The sequence below is a fragment of the Syngnathoides biaculeatus genome, chromosome 7, assembly GCF_019802595.1.
Source record: "Syngnathoides biaculeatus isolate LvHL_M chromosome 7, ASM1980259v1, whole genome shotgun sequence".
Lineage (NCBI taxonomy): Eukaryota > Metazoa > Chordata > Actinopteri > Syngnathiformes > Syngnathidae > Syngnathoides > Syngnathoides biaculeatus.
The window spans coordinates 5456151-5468844 of record NC_084646.1 but is presented as its reverse complement, the minus strand read 5'-3'; the positions used below and the strand labels follow the sequence as shown (position 1 = coordinate 5468844).

At 41.9% G+C, this 12694-nt stretch overlaps 1 protein-coding gene across 2 annotated transcripts in view; it reads right to left on the bottom strand.

The window, feature by feature from the left end:
* usp24 (ubiquitin specific peptidase 24) overlaps window positions 1-12694 on the bottom strand; it is a 58709-nt gene that overhangs the window by 29896 nt on the left and 16119 nt on the right. The window contains exons 8-19 of one of the 2 annotated variants that reach the window (XM_061825851.1): window positions 10805-10870; window positions 9643-9717; window positions 9296-9454; window positions 9113-9227; window positions 7474-7577; window positions 7281-7388; window positions 7107-7202; window positions 5898-6059; window positions 3038-3121; window positions 2326-2433; window positions 680-829; window positions 462-593 (exon numbers count right to left, since the gene is read on the bottom strand). In XM_061825851.1, the coding sequence (XP_061681835.1) occupies window positions 462-593; window positions 680-829; window positions 2326-2433; window positions 3038-3121; window positions 5898-6059; window positions 7107-7202; window positions 7281-7388; window positions 7474-7577; window positions 9113-9227; window positions 9296-9454; window positions 9643-9717; window positions 10805-10870 (1359 nt within the window). The remainder of the gene's footprint in view (window positions 1-461; window positions 594-679; window positions 830-2325; window positions 2434-3037; window positions 3122-5897; window positions 6060-7106; window positions 7203-7280; window positions 7389-7473; window positions 7578-9112; window positions 9228-9295; window positions 9455-9642; window positions 9718-10804; window positions 10871-12694) is intronic. The other variant, XM_061825852.1, reaches the window with a different exon arrangement.

Here is a 12694-nt window from a genome sequence, read left to right as displayed (position 1 = left end):
CTTCGCCATCTCTTCTCCCTGGAGCTTCACTCTTCCTCCTCCGCCCCTCACATTCACGCACATATATTCTGCTTTACTTCGGCTAATCTTCATTCCTCTCCTTTCCAGTGCGTGCCTCCATCTTTTTAATTCTTCCTCCACTTCCTCCCTGCTTTCACTGCAGATCACAAGATCATCGGCGAACATCATAGCCCAAGGGGATTCCAGTCTAACCGCATCTCTCAGCCTATCCATTACTACCGCAAACAGGGAGGGACTTGGCGCGGATCCCTGATGCAGTCCCTCCTCCACCTTAAATTATTCTGACACACCTACGGCACACCTCACTGTTGTTCTGATGCTCTCATACGTGTCCTGTACTATTCTAACATATTTCTCTGCAGTAGGCTACAAAGAGAGCGAGAGTGAGAGCGAGAGCGAGTGAGAAAGATTCACAAACATTCAATTTGCATAATGCATACCTCACGGTCCAGTTCACAAACATCTGGGCCGGACACCAGGCACTCCCAGATCTCCTTAGCCCTGTTCCAGACCAGGTAGAGGCTGGCCTCCTGAAGAAAGAAGGCCAGGAAGCGCAGGTGGCCATCCAGATACTGAAAATAGAGGCGAACACGGGTCCCAGAATAAGTACAGTTGTAGGGAACTATGTAAAACTAAAGAAAGAAAAGCACAGACGGACCTCCTGGTACGTGTATCTTCCGTCCACCATGGTGGAGCCCGACAGGCAACCGTTTCCGGCCGCGGTCACCGCAAGTCGATGGCAGCAGACGAGGGAACCTGTGATCAGCTTGACAATCTCGAAGTTCTTCTTCAGGTCCTGGATGATGCTCTGAAGGACAAAATTCATGGGTCACAGTCAACATTTAATCACCCAAAAATGTAAATTGTATTTTTCTTCAAATATCATTATAAGGGAAAACTGGGCAAGTAGAATGCATTTGTTACAAATTTTAAGAAAAATATTGTTTGCTAGAGTTATGAACGGGTTAATTGGACCCGCAAACATAACAGGAGGATTAAATGTAACATTTTGAGTAATTCCACTTTTCTTGATTCCACACTGTTGCCAAGCACCACTAGATACAGCTGGAACGGGTACACTGGACGCTCGGAGTTTATCGCAACAGTTTTTCATGGAATGCAGCGTAATCAGATTCTCTTTTCGCTTCTAGCTGGTTAAAACGGCCTTACACTTAATGGCTTCTAGCGCTTGCTGCTGCTTTAACATGTGGTCTGGAGCACTGTTTACCAACCATTATGCAGCCACAGCTCATATTTTACATAACAAAACTGTAATGATGTAATGGATTAGACGCTTTCAAACTTATTTTACAACAGTACCCTTAAAAATAGATGACAACAGATGATTTTTTTTTTAGCATGTTTAATTGCTGGCATAGATGGGGAAAAAAAAAAAATTACCGTAATTTCTAGCCTATAACCCGCGACTTTTTTCACACGCTTTCAACCCTGCGGCTTATGCGGTGATGCGGGTAATTTGTGCATTTTTTCTAATGCCCGCGAGCTGAAAAGGTAAGAGTGAGACTGGTGGAATATATGTGCCGAGGAAGTGACTTTTACTGGTATGTTGTGTTTTTTTTTTTAACCGACCCTGTTAGCCCTGCGCTAGTGTTAGCGCTGTCAGAGTGTGTTGCTGCTGTGTTACTGCCATGTCCCAGTGATTTTTACCGGTATGTTTTTTTTTTGTTTTTTTTTTTTAACCGGCCCTGTTAGCACTGTGCTAGCGTGTTGCTGCTGTGTTACTGTCGTGTCCCAGTGATTTTTACCGGTATGTTTTTTTTTAAACTGGCCCTGTTAGCGCCGCACTAGCGTTAGTGCCGTGCTAGCGTGTTTCTGCTGTGTGATTGCCGCGTCTCAGTGATTTAGGTATTTTTTTTTTTAAGCCGGGTCTGTTAGTGTTGTGCTTCCATGTTGCTACTGTGTAGCTCCCGCGTTTTTTTTTTTTTTTTTTTTAACCAGCCCTGTTCATGCTACCGTGTTGTTCCTATGTTAAACTAAGCTAAGGTATTAAAACTTTGAAAACTCTGGGTACCGTCTTTCTTTGTAACTATCTCGTGTTTCAGCGTGGGCACTTGCGGCTTTTACACAGCTGTGGCATATGTATGTACCAAATGGTATTTCCTTTACAAATGTACCAGGTGAGGTTTATAATCCGGTGCACTCTGTAGGCCGGAAATTACGGTCCTTGTCGTGAATATTTTTCGCTCAAATTAATTTACCACGGGACACCAGCTGATCTTTCACGACACTAATATTCCGTGGTTCTATCGCCTCTGAAGCAATGCGCACATAATGACTTGTTACCTTGTCTTGCTTCTGGTAGGTCTGCTTGATGAAGGAGCGGGTGATCTCGTGCAACTGACGCAGAGCGGGTACCACCCAGACCGCCTGAGGGCTGCTCGGCTGGGAAGCCTGACATGTACACACGCACAGACGAACAAACGCAGACCATCAGAGGAGAACACTATAAATATTGAATGAAGGAACACAAACTACAAGACCAAAGGACTGTGATGGCCTTTAATCATCGCATCTTGGTTTGCCATCGCTGACCTTGGATATTTGTAGCGTGTTCCATGTAAGGAAGACAATCAGAGCCGTGGGTGCAAAATATGTTACTTCCACTTCTAAAATTTAATCGCAGATCCACAGCTCTGATTGGACTCCTTTGCAAACGTGCGAGAACACCCACCATAAAATGACCACTCATTCAGCAAGTAAGTACTGGACCTTCATCCATTTCAGCAGCCTCTTCCCACAAGGCCAGATATCAACACAACTGCGCGATCAGTAGCAAGTCCCAAACCCAAGATTAACACACACCTGGTTGAGTTCGCTCAGATTACAATCAAGGGTGAGATTATCAAATCTGTGACCAATGAAAAACCCCACTCCCCCCGACCCTCCGCGGTGATTGGTTGGTAGGCGTGAAGCAGCAAGATTGAAGACGAGAGAAGTCGGTGGAATTTAACAAGGTTAAAAAAAAAAAAAAGAAAAATCAGTCATCTTCTCTTACTTTCACTGACACAGATTTCCTCTTTCCCCAAGAGCCAGTGAGAAAAGAACTTTGACTGTCGCTGCCTTTTTGGTCCTCTTGAGTCTGGACAGCACACATTTCATTGGAGCTGAGTCACACAAAGTATGAGGACATCATCGCGTTCCGCAAGACACTCGCGTAGGCCAGGGATGACAAACGGCAGACCACGAGCAGTAGGCATAATATTCAAACAATTGATCAGAGAGCACTACTTGGCTGAGTCTCAACTTGTTTGCGGGCTAAAGAACAATAAAATAATAAAGTCAGCTATGTGGAGCTGAGATAGATACACAAAGAAATGATTCTATCAGCATTATTCTGCTGAATCCAATAGCGGCATGGAAATAAAATTACAGAGAAAAGAAGTTCTAAAATCCCACTAAAAGTAACACGCGAAGGGGACGTATGGAAAATTGAAATTGTCTTTTCAATCGTTTGTAAATGGATAATTAGGAAAATACACTTCAACTGTCATTTTTTCCCTTCATATTCTGGTCTGTTTGAAAACAAATGGCCTCTCACTTTGTTGCAGTTAAGACTTTACACCGATGATCGGTTTGATCAGTCTCGGTCGATAATTAGCATTTAATGCTAATTGGCTTTCATGTCATAATTTGCCAAAGTCATCAATGATGTCAATCAGCTTTGCAGAAGGCATTAATTCTGCGTCGCCATCACATATGAATCCAAAAGCTAGTTTGTTTTTAGCCTTGTCAATTGTCTTGCGGCATGGTGTTGTAACGATCTGGCGGCCCATAAAAGTTTTTTTTCAAAAATGAGTCGTCCTCGAGGGATTATTTTGCGGTGTCTCAAACAACACGAGTTATCTGCAGTCTATGCACAACTGAAGTATGTCGTGGGGAACGTCCAAATGCCACAACAGAAATTTGATCGGGCATCTAAAGAACGCACACAGGTAGGAGCATGCAGTGTTTAAGCGATGTAGAGTGGCAAACAGATAAGCTAAAAAAAACAAAGTCCAATGGACACAAACTGGAAAACACCCATACATATAGCTGGGACAGTTATAAAGTTAGAGTAAGTGTGTCATTAACAGCATTTGTTAATTTAACTGTAATAATGTAGTTTAATCACAGTAAGTTAGCACCCATTATTTCTGTCATTTTGCAATGTTGATTTGACTGAAATTTAAGCTGTCAGTGGCCAATCCCTGAATGTCCCTGAGAGCTCATTGATGTTTTAAATTTTGTCTAAAATGCTAGAGAATAATTCTGAAGTCACAGTACTCAGTACAGGGAGTCCTCGGGTTAAGACGGTCTCGACCAAAGTCGTTTCAACTTAACAACGCCCGTCCGCCATTTTGTCTGGCCAATGCTTGTCCGTGTTTGTACGTCGGGAGCATCTTCGCACTTTTTGCCCTCCTTTTTTAACATTATCACCCCAAACAAGAAAGCTGTCTTTTAGCTATGCTTCTACAGCCAAAAGAAAATCCATTACCATGGAAATGAACCTCAAGATAATAAAAAAGATTGGAGAAAGGAGAGACACCAACACCACCAAGGCTTCAGTTGGTCGACCGTTATTAAAGACAAATCCCGTATTTTAGTGCATGTGATGAAGGGTTCCGTTCCTATGTCGGATACAACGATCACAAAACAAGGTTCTTTGATACTTGTCGAGATGGAGAGGATTGAGGACCAGGTTCCTTCGCAACAGTTAAGCACAGCCTCCCCTTCTTCTTCTCAGTCCACCTCTCAGCAGTAATGCTAACTACATCATCTTGTTTATTTCGATGCGTTTGTTTTTGATACAAAGTATTTTGATGTAAATTTTGACTTTAATGGTGGAATCCGACTTAAGTCAAAATTCCAGTTAAGTCGCAACTCTAGGAACGGATCTCAAGTCGTAGACCGAGGACTGCCTGTATATGTACAGAGATATATACAACAAATGAACAAGTCATACAGTTCACAAGTACATACAATAAATGAAGAAATACACACGTTGCCTGATCGGATTGGTAATCGGTTACTGTTTGTTTCAACTTGCTGATCGGTGATCGGCACCAAAAATCCTGATTGTGTAAAGCCTGGTTGCAATACCCTAGCGCCCCCCCCCCCTGTAGTCATGGTAACAGCTTAACCAGCCTTAGCTTTTGATACATGGAGCAAATTGTCCAATTTTTGTGAGCTGGATTTGCCTCATACGTGGCTCTTCCACAGACTAAATCACAAGTGCAATTTTCCGGTTTGGCGGTGAAGTGCTGCCTCCGCAATGGAAAATACACTGGAACTGGGGCTACACGGGAAGCAGTTTTTTCTTCCGAGCGTCAGCTCCTCGGGAATCGTTATACACTCGCTTACTCCCAACACCCGGTAGTCATGGTAACAAAAGCTGAATGGCCTCGCTGTCAGGGGGTGAGGGTGAATAGAATCTTACTTCCATGAGACAGGACCAACAACTCTAAGGAGCCTAATTTCAGGGGGGGTAGTGGATTTGAAGTACACTATAATTGTAATAATTGAGGCATCATATTGAAAGCATATCAGTCCACTCAATCATTTTCTTTCTGTTTATAATATTTTCTTTGACATTTGATTCCAATATTAAAAAAAACTTGTATGTATGCTGGAGCCTCGCACATATCACGGCATAAAGAAACCTAAGCGCAGTTAACAGGGACGTGCCACCTCCAGTTGAACGTGGTAGCGAGAATCTGAAGAAACGTACTGCTCGGTGTAAAACCGTCAAAACCCGTTGAACTTTGAGCCGCCTCAACTTTACAACCATAAAAAAACCGCATAGTAAAAGTGTACACTCAAGGAGCAAATAAAAAATAAAACATGCAAGAAAGAACACACGGCTACTCCTCGCCCACCTTCTTAATGTCCTCGATGCATTTGATGATGTAGTTGCGTTTGACGGTCTCCTTGACGGCGTAGGCGTCGCTCAAGATCCCCAGGTGCTCCTCCAGTGCCTGCTGGACCAAACTGGTAGGTAGCGTGGGGAGGTGCGCCAGCTCCCACAGCACCTCCAGCACCTGAACGCAACGCACATGCACACAATTAGTATATCAGGCTGGATTCATGCTGCGTGGTTTTGTGACAATTTTGATATTTTTCTGTCATGGCGGTGTAAAGTTGAAAAAAAAAAAAAAAAAATAAACTATCAGATATTGTCAGAACAGATATCTGCCAGTGCAACTGCAGAATTAAAGTACAGGTGGTAGATATTGTGCCCCATAAATGCCAGCTTGATGTCATCAAAAAACTGAACATCTTATACACTATTGTGCATTTTTAAAACTATTACCGTAATTCCCGGCCTACAGAGTGCACCTGGTTATAAGCCTCACCGAATACATTTGTAAAGGAAATATCATTTGGTAGATACATATGTCACAGCTGTGTTAAAGCCGCAGAACCCACATTGAAACCCACATTCAAACAAGATATTTACAAAGAAAGACGGTACACAGAACGCTAACGCTAGCACCGCGCTAACGCTAACAGTGCCGGTTAAAATCAAATTTACCGGTAAAGATCGAGACATGCCAGTAACACAGCAGCAACAAGCTAACGGACCGATAAAAGTCACTTCCTCGGCACATATATATTCCGCCGGTCTCATTCTTACCTTTTCCGCTCGAGTGCCCCCCTGCGGCCGCTAGAAAAAATGTCCAAATTAGCCCCATGAGGGTTGAAAGCGTGTGAAAAAAATCGCGGCTTGTAGGCCGGAAATTACGGTATATTTCATACCACCTGTTCTCACTACCTTGCTGTAAAAAAAAAAAAAAAAAAAAAAAAAAAAGACACTTATATAACATCACTTTGAGGATGCAATAACACTCACTTGCACAGTCCAACAAATAAGAGGGAACGCATTCTTGCTTCCTCTCACCTTAATCATAATAGCTTCAAACATTTTGAGACATTACAAGGGCACAAATGATGAACTGTGATCTAGCGAGAGAACATTGTAGGTATTAAATCAGACTTGTAAACCAAGCCTGAAACATGCAGTTTTCACCGGCTGCTCACACTCGAGTCCATCTGCTTGACTAATGAAAGACAGATGCGCGACTCACCTTGCCAGTGGTGGTTTCGGAGCGCGCCTCCCTGCCGATCCTCCCGATCAGACTGAGCAGCTTCTGCCTGACGCGATCGCTCTCCACCTCCCAGCTCTGAATGACAGTCGCACACATTTTAGTCGAAGGACGACGTTATTTAGTTGACGCCACTCATCCTCCAGTGTCGCCGACCTTCTGTATGAGCACAAAAAGGTGGGTGAGCTGATCGAAGCTGAACTTGACCGCGGCGGCGGCGATGATTGTGTGAATGTTTTCGATCACCGTTGAGGACTGGCCGGCCTGAATTGCAAACAGACAGTATGAGATGGACAGTGTGTACCCAGTTTGAATGACAACACAAGTAGGTGTGCACGCTAATGTTAACCTGTATCCTCCAGATCTTGGAGAGTTCGTCCAGGGAGAGTTTACTTCCCAGCAGTTCAATGATTCCCTTTATTCTCTCACAGTACTGTGCTTGATCAATATTTCCTGTAATGACCACAAGGAAAAATTACAACCTTTGACTTGGCTATTTCGATCCTCTTCATTTCATGTGTCAACAAAAGGCTTTGAATTTGTTTAGAGAGAGAGACAGACAACGCAAACACTAATGTGATTCAAAACAAGAGCTGTATCAAAAAGATTTCTTTTGGGGGGGTGGAACAAATCAATGGCATTTCAACTTGCCTGAATGGAGGGGAAAAAAAATTGCTGGACAAAATTCTGACTTTTTAAATTGAAGATTTTTTTAATAATATAGTCGGTGCTTGTTTTCTCATGATCCCAACATGTTTTGGGATGTTACAGAGAACGTGCAATGAAGTACCGTAATTTCCAGCCTATAAGCCACGACTTTTGTTCACACGCTTTCAACCCTTCGGCTTATGCAGTGATGGGGTTAATTTGTGCATTTTTTTTTTTCCTATCGGCCGCAAGGGGTGCACTCGAGTGGAAAAGGTAAGAGTGAGACCAGTGGAATATATGTGCCGAGCAAGTGACTTTTACCAGTCTGGCCTTGTTAGCCCTGTGCTCGCGTGTTACTGCCCTGTCTGAGTGATTTTTACCGGTATGTTTTTTTTTTTTTTTTAAACCGTCCCTGTTAGCACAGCGTTACCGTTAGTGCTGTGCTAGCATTAGCATGGCTCTAGCGTGTTGCTGCTGTGTCAGTGATTTTTACCGGTATGTTTTTTTTTTTTTTTAACCAGTCCTGTTAGCGCCGTGCTAGGGTGTTGCTGCTGTGATACTGCCGTGTCAGTGATTTTTATCGGTATGGAATTTTTTTGTTACTGGCCCTGTTAGCGCCGCGCTAGGGTGTTGCTGCTGTTTTATTGCCACATCTCAGTGTTTTAGGTATGTTATTTTTAACCGGTCCTGTTAGTGCTGAGTGGCTGTAATTTTTTTTGCCAGTATGTTTTTTTATTTTTATTTTTAAACCAACCCTGTTTGTGCTACCGTGTTGTTGCTATGTTACGCTAAGCTAAGGTATTAAAACTTTGAAAACTCTTTCTGTGTAAATATCTCGTGTTTCAATGTGGGCACTTGTGGCTTATACACAGGTGCGGCTTATGTAAATTCCAAATGGTATTTCCTTTACAAATGTACTGGGTGAGGCTTATAATCAGGTGCGATCTGTAGGCCGGAAATTACGGTTAGTTCATGCGACAGCATAAGAATATGTCTCCATGCAGCACAAGATGGAACCCTCACTTACCGCTGTACTGAAACTTTTAATTTGATTGTTTTATATTTACGGCTTAAGAGTCCAAATACACTACTCACAATAAATAAATAACACACTGGGCTTTCTGTGAAATTTCAGGACGGACTTACAATGCAACATTTCCTCGTAAAATTAATTTGTCTATTTCCTGTAATGATGATTTTACTACTGCGTTAGTTTAGGTTAATGACAGAAATCATTTTTTGACTTGCCTTACCCCTGTTCTGACTTTTATTAGTGTGCAAACTGTACCTAAAGCTTTAGCCATGTTTATCAATCACTGTCAATGACTGCATTTTCTTACCCTCCAACGCTATTGACAGGACGGAGTTCTCCACAAGCCAGTCTAGCAGTTTATCTGTATCAATTGCATTCTTCACAGTCTTTGCCACCGTGCTCTCCTCTATTAACTTTGTCACCTGCGAGATAACAACCAAGGTGAAAAATACTGCACAACAAGGCATAAAAAGTGTTTGCGGCGGCTTACCTCTTTGAGGGAGTTCATTTTGGTGGAGAAATGGGGGGTTTTGAGCATGCGCAGCAGCGTGTCGAGCCGCAGGTCATCCACCACCGTGACCATGTCCCTCTGGAACTTCATACACAGGAGCTTGATGGCCGACAACAGGTCAGGGATGCTCACCAGCCGCTACGGTTTAACCACAAAAGATTGTTAAAGCCTTACTATAATACGACTTGTTCTGTACAGCCTTTATTTAAATGGAGCAGAAAACCCTACGCTGTAAATGAAAACCGTTGTTCCACTTGAGGGGGTGTTGAAATTGAAAAGAGACTTTTATATGTTGGCCAAGCCTTGGAAAATACACAAAACACTACCTTGTCTTTGAGGTCCTTTTCTTCCAGGTTCTGTACATATGTGATCATCTTATGGATGACTGGATCAAGCATAGGCTGGAAAACATGCACACACAAAAAAAAAAAACCCAACACATCACTTTTTAAAATCTTTGGTAGGGCTCACATCAACATAGGAACAAACAAACAAACAAAAAAAAGAATACAGAACCATACGAACAGAAAATCATGACTAACGAGAAATGCATGCTTGTATAACAAAACCTACATTTATTATACTTGTTGGAGAAAATTGCAAAATTCAGTTATCATACATTTGCTTTGCAATAAAGAAAACGCTTTGCTGAATTAATGAATTATCGAGCTTATTTAGCAATTTAGCAGGAAACAGATCTGCCCCAAAAAGAGGAAGTGGCTGTCTGCAGGAGACCAGACAGAGCCAGTCTGATGGAGGGCACCCGGAGGATAACTTCAAAATGACTTTTGCATGGACGTAAATAAGTGTCACCAGGATTTGAATTTGAAATGTAAAGTGATCACATTTATAATAGTTGTATTTCAATGTAACTTTTCAATGTTAGCAATTCAACTGGCAACAATTCGCTGTCTGAAATTCACCGCCTGTGGCACCAGGCAGGGTGACTTCAGGTCAGTTACACTTTCTTAGTCACGTGACGTCACATATTTAAAAAAAGCATAACTGCGATTAGCTGGGTGTTCGGTTCTGACCTGAAGTAACCCTGCCTGGTGGACCAGACGGTTGAATTTCAGATAGCGAATTTTAACCAGTTGAATTGTTAACATTGAAAAGTTACACTGAAATACAACTATTGAAAATGTGATCGCTTTACATTTCAAATTCAAACCCAGTTTTCTGTGGCATTTCAAATTCAAATCCTGGTGGCATATATTTGCATCCATACTTTTGCCATACTTATTAATTCTAAAATGCTTACGAATGTTATTTTTCGTGTACTCGTCTGACATATGACACAATAAATCAAGAAAACTACACTTCAGCCCTTTCCCCTTTTGGGGCTGTTGTAATTGTGAATGTAAATAAAATAATTAAGATGACAAATATATTGCACAGTGAGTAAAAATAAAAAAAAAAATATATAGTGGATGGTTTTAAGATACTCCAATTTATTGAGATGCACCCACACATGGCATGACAGCTTACCTGGACAAGACTCGAGTTGAGGTATTCTGCACAAACGCCCAGAGGCTGGACCAGAGCGGACACATACTGCGGGACACAAAAAGATTGTCACTCATTTTTAAAGGTTACCCGTTTGGTTGACTATAAAAACACCAATAAATGAAAAAGAATGGTTAAAAATCAGTTGAGTACAGTGGTGCCTTGAGATACAAGTGTTTTAACTAACAAGCTGTTGAAGACACAGTATGAGGCACTTTTATAAGGAATAGTTCCGATAAACAGAAAAGTCTTGTTCTCTGTTCTTGTTGCTTTGTTGTTCTTTTATTTTGAATGTCCGACTGCGTGAGATAAATTCCTTGTGTCTTTTTACACACTTGGCCAATAAAGCTGATTTTGATTCGGTTCGGACAACTTTTTTCTTTGACTTGAGGGCAAAGATTTGCGATATGGACACGCTACGGTGGCCCTGAACTAAATTCATTTTACAACAATCAGCAGTTTGGCAGATTGTGAAAAATTGTTGAGGGATGCTTTCAGCTGATTATTGCCACTTCCAATTGATTTACTGCCATATCGAATTTAAAAAAAAATACATTATCACATTGTGTATTTAAAAAAAACACAATCTTGCCTTAAAGTACACACGCTTAATGCTAACACAATGCAAAACATCAGACAGGCTAACAAATACAATTCGTATCCCCGTCTTATAATCCTTTAAGCAATGGATATTTTCAAACAAATGATAGACCAATAAACAGACAATATTACAATACTCAGAGGCATATACAGTATTCTTTATCCTCTGTGAAGCATGATTAATATTACTGTGGCTTAGTAAGGAGCTGAGACCGGCTTCATGTACCAGTCATTTGAAAAACGTACAGGTGTGGTCAGTCATGCCCGCAGATATAAAGTTACGTGTGTGGTCTACCAGTCATGCCCGCGGATATAAAGTTACGGGTGTGTGTTCTGTTTGTAATTATGAGTGTACCCCTTTAAGATCAGTTTTGATGTGCGCTGAGTGTGCGACAAGTCCGCAATTGCGCAAGACTACAAAAATAAGCGACATCTTTCAATATCTATGTATTTCTACTTGTAACAAATTTTACACATGTGATTCTTTGTGGTCGACTGTGCAGATTCGCGAGTGAGATGGCTCAAAGGCGCATACGCGCCTGTCAAATCACAGTGAATGATGTACAGTATTTCCAGATGTTTGCATTTTACCGACCCGGATGGCCAGAGCGCACACACCAGAAGTTATTCATTTAGGTGAAGGAAAAAAAATGTGGCAAAAACTGTTTAGTTGCTTTGCAATATATTTGTCTCATTCTTGTATGTTTTTTGTGACCACCACCACATTAAAGAATGCTGATTTTCAAATATTTCAAACGTTTTTGTTGAGCGGGTTTAATGAATTAATGGGCATTCCGTTCATTTTAATGAGAAAAGATGATTAAAGTTGAGTGTTTTAAGAAAACGAGCTGACTCCGGAAAAGACTTCATTTGTATTTCAAAGTGCGACTTTTACACTTTCTGTAAGATTTGGGGTGGGCGCTCTACTTACAGAATGCAGAGTGCACGTGAACAGCAGCACGGGACGTACATGTGATTTAATAAGACTCCAATTTCAGTGGACTGTGAACATAGGATCGGGATGGTGGCAGTGCAAATAGAACTTCTGTCTGAATTTCAATGTAAAATCACCGGTGCTGAATGAATGAATGGCTTGTGTGTTCCAGTCTGACAACGTTCCATCGGCTTAAAGCCTCATCCTGCTACTGGCTGCCTCCCCTCAGCTATTCACTATTGCTGCACTTGACTTCCTGTTCTCAGAAGACAAATGAATGCATCGCCCCTGGGAGCCTGGACAAGAGGAGGCCATCCTCCCCTCGTTATGTGTTCATC